The 10,738-nt window shown below is 45.4% G+C and overlaps 1 protein-coding gene across 1 annotated transcript; it reads right to left on the bottom strand.

Annotated features, from left to right (window-relative positions):
* Positions 1 to 2,078: 2,078 nt before the first annotated feature.
* On the bottom strand, positions 2,079 to 10,710 carry CUNH1orf50 (chromosome unknown C1orf50 homolog). Its single transcript, XM_052718811.1, has 5 exons — positions 10,581 to 10,710; positions 10,349 to 10,464; positions 6,549 to 6,635; positions 5,512 to 5,643; positions 2,079 to 5,020 (listed from the first exon to the last, which is right to left on the bottom strand). Exons 1-5 carry the CDS (start codon positions 10,657 to 10,659, stop codon positions 4,835 to 4,837), a joined length of 600 nt encoding a protein of 199 aa, XP_052574771.1. The 5' UTR covers positions 10,660 to 10,710; the 3' UTR covers positions 2,079 to 4,834.
* Between the last annotated feature and the right edge of the window lie 28 nt (positions 10,711 to 10,738).

The following is a 10,738-nucleotide window of genomic DNA, read 5'->3' as shown; positions in this document are numbered from 1 at the left end:
TTATGCAGCAAGTATTTTACTGCCTATCCCCTAAGCTCCCCACTCCTTTTTTTTTTTTTTTAACTTTTTCCAAAGCGTCTCCCTTGTTGTCATGCAAACTAGTCTGAAACTGGCATCCAGACCCCTGCCTCAGTCTTCCAGGTGCTGAGAGTACAGGTGTGTACTAGAGACATGCATGCACCCCACAGTGGCCACACTCATTTTGTATGTCACCTCTACAGAGCTCTAGAACTACCTGCTAAAACATGACTGAGGTAAACATGACCTAGGTGGATATGACTGTGGTTACAGCTAGACTCAAAACAAACACAGCTTTGATTAAACCTGACCTTACCTCTGCTATCTGGATAGCCATTGGCTACATTCTGAACTGGAAATGTTCCTGCTGAGATCTCATGGGTGTTGGGCCACATGAAGATTAAGTCAGATAAAGGGAACATATCTGATAGAATTAAAGTTCCCTAGACAGCATTCTCTCTTTATCTACGACTAATACCATCCATGTTTGGGGACCAACTAATAATTTGAGAAGGTAAGTACACAAGTAAGGTCTCCTTCCAGACCCCTGAGGTGGACAGGGAGCTCAGTCAGTGGTTACACCCAGTGAGCCTGGGCAGCCAGCAAGGTAGATTCAAATATAGATCACTAATTATGCTAGAAGATATTGCAATGTCTGTAACAGGGCCCCAGACCTCAGCACAGCTGACTCGATGGGGAAGTACCATTCAGGCTGTAAAACTCAGCACCACCTGCCAAGATGAAAACATAGACCTAATCCATCCAAGTCCACAGTTCTGGGAAAGTCTCTAAATGCACTAACTTTGCTTTTTTGGCTTCTGTAGTTCTGCTTCTGGCTAAATATTCTTGTTAACTGAAGTAGGTCAACACAGGACATGGTTTCTGTGCTTAAAAGCTCACCCTGAGAAAGGCTAGGGGCTACACTGGGATCCTGAACACCCAGTGTAGTCACTGGCTGGCTAATAAAGACTCTATTGGCTCAAACCCATGTCTGAGCAGTCTCTCTGGTAAATACTCCACAACAATATCTTTCTCTTCCATATTTTGTTGAGTGAATCAACACACTTGAGCCAGAAATTAAAGAACTGCCTGAAATTCTTTCCTCTTATTCTTGTCCTCAAATGTATTAGCTAACAAGATAGTAGTTTATCACACTTCAAAATGCTAGGCATCATCGAGTCAGATGGTGCTCACTGTAAGTCACACCACTGTTATGTAGCTCTAAGGGGGAGAAGTCCATACCAAACAGGACTGGAGAGATGGCTCAGTGCTGACCTTGCAGAGAAGAGTCTGACATCTCTAGCCTCTATGGGCACCTACACATGTGCACATATCCCCTGGCCCCCAAGAAAACGAAGTGACAGGCCACTGACTTTCAGAAGCACTCAACTTCCCGATATAGTAACACAGAGGAGTTCCACTGTACACTGACACAATCCGGCACCTCACACCCCAATGCTGCTAGCTCAGTCCAGATCCTTGCCTCCTGCTGGATGAGGAATGGAAGCTCTTCACACCCTTCCCTCCGTCCAGCCTCTGCTTCTCAAAGTCCAGTAGTGCAGACCTTAGTCCCTCTCCCATCGCCCTGCCAGCGTTCCCTTCAGCTGTACTTACACGGGGTCAGGTTGCTATCAACACCCTCGTGTTATTTTTGTCAATTGCTTTTCTCTTCCTCTTTCATTGACCTCTTCAGTTTAGAATGTTCTAGCCAGAACAGTCTTACCACACTTCTTGTAAAGACCAGGGTTACTTTGGTTGATGAGGTTAAGAGCATATCCAATAAATTCCACCTAAAAAGAGCTCTCCCTAGGCCCCGAAAGACAAGCCTCCTATACACAGGAAATCTTCCCTTCAAAGTCTTCCCGTATTCGACAATGTCCTTCGCACACCTCCACTAAGTCCTTCTACCACGCTATAACTGTTAACCTCCTTGTTCCCCTAGCAGACTGTGTGTCTCTTTGAAACAGGGCCCTGTCTTGAGATCATCCTCTAGACATGGAAATGAGAAGGCACTTATTGCTTAGGAAATTGCCAGGACAGAGGGATGAGTGCTGACGAACTGCAGTTGCTACATATATTTATTGGGTCTTAATCCCCCATTCTGAGTTGTGTATCCAGAACCACCAGGCAGGCACTCATTACCAAGAGCCATCCCTCAGCCAGGCAATCAGATTACCCAGGAAAGAGCACTGGCACTACCTGGTGGCCAGAGCTGGAAGTACATCTTCTTGAACAGGAAGTTCCTCTTTGGAAACCATTGCTCTCCAGGCACAGCTCACCATTGGAAATGTCAAAAGTGAGAGAAATCTACATTTCTTAACCTCTTAAATCTCTTAACCTCATCAACCAAAGTAACCCTGGTCTTTACAAGAAGTGTGGTAAGACTGTTCTGGGATGTAGCCAGAAGGTTATTTTGCCAATGGTGAATGTCAAGTCCATATCTGTGGTATCAACACCATCCAATCACAATCACCTTTTGCCTTTTACTCAAAATTGGTTACACTTTCTGTCTCAGAACTGATCTTTACGCTCTTGTGTAAAATTTTCCCTTAAATGTGGACTGGCCTAGAGACTGGCTTCTAAAGAGGATACAGCAAAGATGATGTCATTTCTGTGGTGGGGCTACATAGGTTGAACTTCCATTTGCTCATGAGCTCCCATCCTTTCTCTCTGATGCGGAGCATTCCTGCATTTGCAGGGACTCCTGGGGTAAGAAGCTGAGGGTGACCTCTGCCTAATCATCAGCAGGTAGTCTGGCAATCTCCAAGGAACCAAAATTCTGCCAAAATCAAGTGAGCTTGGAAGCAGATAGGAAGGCCCCCGAGAACCCAGCCCCAGCCAAAACCCTGACTGCAGCCTTTCAGTACCAAAGAAATCCTGAGGCTGAAGACCCAGTGAGACCATGAAAGGATGAGTGTCACTTGAAATCACTAACCCTGTGGCAATTTGTTACCTTCCTACTCACTATGCACTACTCAAAATCCCTCACTACCACACAGGTCAGAACCTCTTGAAGATCTGGGCAATGTTCTGGAGTCAGGATCAACTAATACCCCAGTAACGTCTGTCTTCCAGCTCTGCAGCTTCCTATCGAGGGGCTTTCTGCAGCTCACACAAGACATTTCTGTTGGAACTGAATGACCAAGTATTGGCCATGTTCCTTGTCAGATCTCAGTTTCTTCTTGTGCTAAGCACGGACCGTTTCTAGGTACAGGGTGCACTGTTCATAAGGGAGGCCATGAACACCAGGACACAGTGCATACCCAAAGTTGGGTTGTGGTCTCAAATACATATTCCTTATGTTCTTTAGCACACATTACAATAGACTACACGGCACCAAAGCAGTCACTCTGAATATGCTATAAATTTAACTAACTCAGCCAATCAAATAAGAAATGAAGGAGTCCAAAAATGCTCACTCAAAGTCATGAGAGTTTTGGCCACAAAAGGCCCTGTTCAGTACTGCTTGTCTGCAGCAGTGGAGATGGAACCAGAGCCTCATGCATGCTCTGTAAATACTGCCACGCATGCCGTGTAAACACACTAACACTGAGCTACATCCCTGGTCTCTCTTCAGTTCATGACTTACTCAGTAAGCAATAAAAGGAGTTTCAATCAGAGCTAATGTGTTATGTGTGATAGCTCAGCTCAACTAGGGATCCTGAGGCAGGATTATCACATTGACTAAGGCCAGCCTGTGCTAGTCAGTTGCGAGCTAACCTGAGCTACAGAGATCCCATAAATAAACAATCCCAGTCAACTCATAGCCTGTGGACAGGCTGGTCACTTTTCCTGGTGTGCATCCGCACTGCTCTACTCTCTTCCACACTGTCTCTTTCTGACAAGACTTTTAAATGTATGTATGTGTCTATCTAGGTGTGCATGGCTCATGGAAATCAGAAGTGTGTGACATCTCTGGAGCTGGCGTTACAGGTGGTTGTGAGCTGCCTAACATGGGTGCTAGGAATGGAACTCAAGCCCTCTGGCGGAGCAGCAAGCACCCTCAACTGCTGACCCTCTCTCCAGCCCTTCGGCGCTGTGTCTTTAAAATGCCATGTTTTGGGTCTGTCCTGCTGTGGTGCTGAGCTCAGGCTGTCCTAAGGAGGCTTCAGAGTGGACTCATCCAATAGCAGCAGCCTTCTATACCTCTTCCAGTTCTCCACTTCTGCAAGGGTTAGGATGGCTGCCCAAACACGCCCGACTTTGGCTGCCGCCTCAGTCTCCAGTCACTCTTACTAGGCAGGAAGGGCAGAAGGGCAAACCAGAAGGACACTCTCAGGAGTAAAACTCTACAATCAACACTCTCATCCAGCCATGCCAAGCTTTTGTCTGTTGTTTCTTTTAATCCTCTGCAGGCAACACTGGAATTCCTGAATCAACCTCAAATTGGCACAGCACCTATGAAGACCGCTTCAACACCAATCTGACACGAGACAGGAAAACAGTTCCTCTTGGAAAATGACCCACCAACTTGCTGTGGGCAGAAGGCTCTTCCTTCTGCAGTGTTTTGACTTATGGGAGGAAGAGCTGGAGGTGAAGGAAAGCAATAGCCAATCCTTTGAAACAGAGTAACTGGGCATCAGTGAACCCAAGAAGATCCCACAGGAGTTCTGCGATTCCTTACCAACACAACTGACAGCAGACATAGCATCTACATTCACCACGGTCTCCTCCTAAGAAGTTCATGATTCACCCGAAAACCCACAGTCCTTATGAGCCCCACCCCACCCCACCCCCCACACCATGGAAGAGAATGTGGACAAGGAGGTGGTAGTGGTCAGGCCTTTGTCATGAGGGCTGCTAGTCTGAGCCATACTCAGTGAGTTAGTCCCTGGAAGGTGGGTTCAGTGCATGGGGGCAAGGCCATGGGCTGGTTCAGCAGCTTGTCCATCATGCCAATTTTAGCATCTTGCTTCTCAATGTCTTCATATGGAGTCCACGACATGTCATGTTGCAACTTGTAGGCACCGAGGAAGTCATGGGGACAGCCTGCTCCCCATTCCTAGAGGGCAAAGGAGCAAGTCCTCATCAGGATGAGAAGTGAACAGGGTTCCTTTTCTACTCAGGGCATAGACTTCTTTTTGCGCTTTTCACCTCAGACTATTCAAACCATCATTGGAAGTTACATTACACATCAGAAATAAGGAATATCACCAGGCGGTGGTGATGCACGCCTTTAATCCCAGCACTTGGGAGGCAGAGGCAGGTAGATCTCTGTGAGTTCGAGGCCAGCCTGGTCTACAGAGGGAGTTCCAGGACAGTCAGGACTGTTACACAGAGAAACCCTGTCTTGAAAAACCAAAAAAAAAAAGAAAGAAAAGAAAAGGAAGAAATATCATTCAAGCACTCACAACTTTTCATCATACCTGGGCTCACATCACCTCATTTTCTAGGAAACCGCTGACCAAGCTACAGGCTTACATTTTCATACAAACATGCCCAAAGTTTCTCAAAGGCTAGAGCTGGTTTAGAGTTGAGAATGAATGTTCTTACCTCTGGAGAAATGATGGAAAAGTACTGTTGGCCACTTTCCCGCTGGTAAAGATAGTAAATGTTGCCAGGTTTTTTCACCATATTGCAAGCCGCGTGGTGCAAGTCAGCATCTCTGCGAGCATCTTCCAGTACCTGCCAAACACACAGGTACGGCAAGTAATGAGTGAGAGGTACCACACCTCACCCACATCACCCCAACCAAAGCACAAACTTCCAAGCTTTCAGTCTGGTTCCCCAGCAGCAATGACTCACTACCAGGGCCCAAACAGTTCGGAAGATGTAGCGATTACACAAGCTGCTTTGCTGGGAAAAACTGTTAGAGGGATAAGATCTTTACATGCTGAGTGTAGCTGGCTTGGGGGATACTTAAGTCCTTCTTTTCCTGGGTCAAGTACATTTTCTTTTTTTTTTTACATTTTCTTTTATAAAAGAAACTCTTTCTCCCTTAAAAAACTTTATCTTAATCACTTTTCTCCTGGCTAAGAAACAAATCCCATTCTGCTTAACTTCTGTTTTGGTTCAGATGTCATTTGTCTCCTAAAGGATTCTGGGAGCTTGGCCACCAGTGAAATGACATAAGAGGGAGGGCCTACTAGGAGGTCCTGAGTCTCCTAGGCACTGCCCTCAGGAGGGAGTTCTGGGGAGAGCGACGTGAAGGCTGAGACAGGATTCGATGTTGTAAAAGCCTGGGCCTAACACCTGAATCTCTAGCCTTCTGTTTGAAGATGCATCTGTTCTCCCACACATGCCCTGCTCTGACTAGATGTGACCAGAGAGTTCTCCCCAGAGCTGAGCTGCACCAGCACCATGCCCTTGACCCTCTAAACCTGTGCACAAAATAAACATCACTCTAGGGTTAACCTGCCTCAGGTATTTCATCATAGCAACACAAAATAAACTAACAAAATCCCTTGGGCATAGTTATTGCATTTAAAAACAAAGAAGACAATATGATTCTAAGTTCAGCCAATCCTCCCAGCAAAGGAAAAGGAAAGCCTGCCTAAGCTGCACTGGCCTTGGACATGCATCTCTCTTACCTTCCTAGCTTGTTCTTGCAAATGTTGGATTTGCTCAGCAATGACTGTCAGCTTGTTAGTAGCATTTGCTCGGATGAATTCATCAGCCTACAGAGGACAGAAAAGCGAACTGTAGGGGTGACAACGCAAGTGGCACCTGGGGTTCATCAAGATGCAGTTCAAGGAGTTATGCCAACAGCTCTGCTTCTCCCTTTCTACTCCATTGCCATGTAAATCTCTACCCTGAGGCCCAACTCAGAAGCCCACACTGTAATGACCCCACACACAGAATGAAACGCTCCATCTATCTCCATCGCCATTCACTCTGAACTCTAATCACACTGGGCTTTGGTGCTTCCACACCCTTATCTGCCACCAAACATGAGCATGCCCTCCATTACTGTGGGATGATGCCCTTGTACACTGGTTTAATAAAATGCTGATTGGCCAGTAGCCAGGCAGGAAGTATAGGCGGAGCAAGCAGATGAGAATTCTGGGAAGAGGAAACGCTGCTGAGTCAGGAGTCGCTAGCCAGACATAGAGAAAGCAAGATGACAAGGCAGAACTGAGAAAAGGTACCAAGCCACATGGCTAAACATAGGTAAGAATTATGGGTTAATTTAAGTGTAAGAGCTAGTCAGCAATAAGCCTGAGCTAATGGCCAAGAAGTTATAATTAATATAAACTTCTGAGAGATTATTCTATAAATGGGCCACTGGCCTGCAGGGGCTTGGTGGGACCCGAAAAACATTCGTCCTACACTCCATGTAATCACCATACACAGAGATGCAGAGTATGGAGTTTGCCCAGCTGGTTTTCAGTCTTGCTTTGGTTCTGCATTTCCTCACTATGCTCCCTTCCCTGTGTTTTGGAATGGTAATATATATTCTGTGCCATTGAATGTTGGAAGGATGTGATCTACTTTTTGATTTTGATTACAGTTAAGAGATTGCATGAATCTCAAAGACTTTGAACTTTAGACTTTTTTTTTTTAAGATTTATTTATTTATTATATATACAGTGTTCTGCCTGCATGTATGCCTGCATGCCAGAAGAGGGCACAGATGGTTGTGAGCCACCATGTGGTTGCTGGGAATTGAACTCAGGACCTCTGGAAGAGCAGTCAGTGTTCTTAACCTCTGAGCCATCTCTCCAGCCCAAACTTTAGACTTTTAAATAAGTTTGAGACTGCTATAGACTATGGAGACTTTTGAAGCTGGACTGATTTTTGCATTCTAATACAAGCCTTTGGGAACCAGGGAGTGGAATGCGGTAGTTTGAAAGAAAATGGCTCCCAAAGGAAGTAGCACTATTAGGAGATGTGGCTTTGTTGAAATAGGTATGGCCTTGTTGGAGGAAGTGTGTCATTGTGGAGGCCAGATCTGAGGTCTCATATGCTCAAGATTCCACCCAGTGTCTCAGTTCACTTCCTGTTGCCAGCATATCAAGATGTAGGACTCTCAGCTCCAGCCTGCATGCAGCCAAGCCCCACCATAATGATAATGGACTGAACCTCTGAAACTGTAAGCTCCCCATTAAATGTTTTCCTTTATAAAAGCTGCTATGGTAATGGTGTCTCTTCACAGAAATTGAAACCCTAACTAAGACAATATGCGTATGAGTGTCTTGCCTGTATGTATGTGCATCACATGTGCCTGGCATCTGAAGAATTCAGAAGAGGGCAGTCAGTCTCCTGGAACTGGAGTAATGAATGGCTGGGAGCCACCAGGTATGTTCTAGAAATCACATCTGTGTCCTCTGCAAGAGCAAGTACTCTTAACCCCTGAGCCATCTCTCCAGTCCCAAAGGGTATTTATGATTACTAAGCAATGATCCTGGACCTAACCACTTCAAGAACCTCTGTATTAATAACAACATCTAACTCTCCAGATACAATAACTTTACTTAGGCATTAAGACTCAGACAAGTGTAGCAACTAAGGTTTTACCATTAATAAATGGCAGTTGAAGGATCTGAACACGGATGAGTCTAACGCCAAAAACCATGCCTCAATACCAAATCTCCCAAAGCTTTCTGAACACACATTAAGGGAGCCAAGAGTCACTCCTCTTAGCAAGTGTATTTCAGTATGTAGACAGTGAATATGTTGGTTCACTTAGTTTTTAAATTTTTTTATTATATGGGTATAGGTGTTTGCCTGTATGTGTGTATGTGCATCATGTTCAAGCAATGCCCACAGTAGCCAGAAGTGGGCATTTGATCCCCCAGGGCTAGAGTTACAAATGGTTTTGAGTTGTAATGTGAGTGCTGGTAATTGAACCCGGGTTTTCTCAAAGAGTAGTCAGTGCTCTTAACCACTGAGCCATCTTTCCAGCTCTCAATTTGTTTTTAAAGTGTTTTTCAATTCAGCTTCTCAAAGGTGGACTGACTATACTGGAGAATTGGAGGCAATAGAGTAATATATCCTTTATATTTCACTAGATTATACTATAAAAGACAAAAACTGTGCTCCTTCTTTCTTTGGCTGAGTCCATGATAGTCACTCAGAGAAACTCAAAGTGTTGTTTGCCCAAGATTTTGTCCCTGGTTACCTCCCTCTCAATGGTGATCTGACTAAACAGACACACGATATTCTTCTAATCCACAGAAGTTCCATTTCGTTCCCATCTCTATTTTAAAAAATAAAAATAAAAATAAAAAGGTAAGGTTTTAATTAAAAGGCCTTTCCTAAACATTTGAATTTTTTTTTAACTAAAACAGCAGACATGGTTTTTTTATGTAGGGATTTGGGCACATTATCATGAATTTTCTTGATTAAAACAATCTTTTGAACATGATGATTGCCAAATAAACTAGTTTATACAAGAGAGAGGGGACACTAGAAGCTTTTAAAGTAGCCAGGTTCCGGTACTGAAAAGGAATCTACAGCTGGAAGTCTTGCTAAGAGACGAACCTAGGGTTTCACTTAGACCCAGGAGCTCTCCCACCTCAAACCTCTCATTTTAGAGCCTGAGCTCCAGAGAAAAGCAATCTGCCCAAAGCTGATGTGTCCAAACTTCTACTACCTTTTCTATTATCTTGCATATGTTCTTTATCCTACCGGTTATGGTAATCAATATCTAAGCTCTCGACATAGGAATACCATATCCATTGAAATTCACCAGGTGTGGCAGCCACCCCTGTTAATACCCAGCCTTTGGGAGGATGAATAGGAAGCCAGCCTGGCTATCCAGCAAGATGAAACAGTCTCCAGTTTCTGTTGTTTTAATCTAAAATGGGAATTTTGGGGGATTTAGCTCAGTGGTAGACACTTGCCTAGCAAGCACAAGGCCCTGGGTTCGATCCTCAGCTCCAGAAAAAAAAAAAAAAAGAAAAAAAAAGAATTTTACCTTGTGCCTTTTTACATGTTGTTTTTGGTAGTGCTGAGGATCAAATTCAGCCTAGGCAAGTGGTGTAACCATTAAACTACACTCCCAGCACCAATTTTTTTTTTTAAAGGAAGGAAATAGCACATATTTAAGTTCCACAAGCTCTTAGGTAACAGATAAAGACTTTACGGGAAGCAGCATAAAATAATTGACTATTGAAGAATTGGGGATAGAAGCCGAGCTTGGTGGCGCATGTCTTTAATCCCAGGAAGGAAGAGGCAGGTGGAAATGAGTTGAAGACCAGACTAGTCTAATAGTTTCATGATAACCCTGTATCAAAAACAAACAACAACAAAGAACTGGGGATAAAGTGAAATGGAATAGTAACCCATACTGCTGAGCTCACAGGCTGTCTGTCCTAGGGTGCAGATGAAATTTGAGGTCAGAGCCCAAAGACGCAGGGTTTAAAGTATAGAGATGGCTATTCCTCACCTTTTGTACCTGCTCGGCGAGCGCCACGAGGTCTAAAGGGTCCCCGACCCTGTTGGTGTGGTAGGGGCTCACAAGAGCCAGGCCGCCTGGGGTCGGGGTGAGCTCCACCAGGGCTCCTGCGACACACACCCGGGAACACGGGCGTAAGTTGTAGCCCTCAGCCTCCCGCGAGGCAGCAGAGACGAGCCGCCCGGCTGCGACCTCTTCCCCCAGCCAACTCAGTCCCACCTACCTCCAGGCCCCGCGGCCTCCTGTACCCCTAGATTTCCAGTGTCTCTTTCCAACCGGCCGGGAGCCGCCGGGTCCGCCATGACAGCACCTCAGCCCCACCGCCTGCCGTGGGGGGGGGCGGGGGAGGGGGAACGAAGCGCAGGCGCACAACAGCTTGTG

Source organism: Peromyscus californicus, unplaced genomic scaffold (assembly GCF_007827085.1).
Source record: "Peromyscus californicus insignis strain IS unplaced genomic scaffold, ASM782708v3 Scaffold_5__1_contigs__length_169319896, whole genome shotgun sequence".
In the NCBI taxonomy this organism is placed as follows: domain Eukaryota; kingdom Metazoa; phylum Chordata; class Mammalia; order Rodentia; family Cricetidae; genus Peromyscus; species Peromyscus californicus.
Note: the sequence above shows the minus strand (reverse complement) of the source record. Positions and strands in the feature narration are given on the sequence as shown.

Excerpts from the sequence above, each read along its gene's own strand:
- CUNH1orf50 (XM_052718811.1), bottom strand. The coding sequence starts at position 10,659 with ATGGCGGACCCGGCGGCTCCCGGCCGGTTGGAAAGAGACACTGGAAAT. Across the intron at positions 5,644-6,548 it reads TGCAAGAACAAGCTAGGAAG|GTACTGGAAGATGCTCGCAG; the intron begins GTAAGAGAGATG and ends TGTGTTTGGCAG. Across the intron at positions 5,021-5,511 it reads TTTCCATCATTTCTCCAGAG|GAATGGGGAGCAGGCTGTCC; the intron begins GTAAGAACATTC and ends TTTGCCCTCTAG.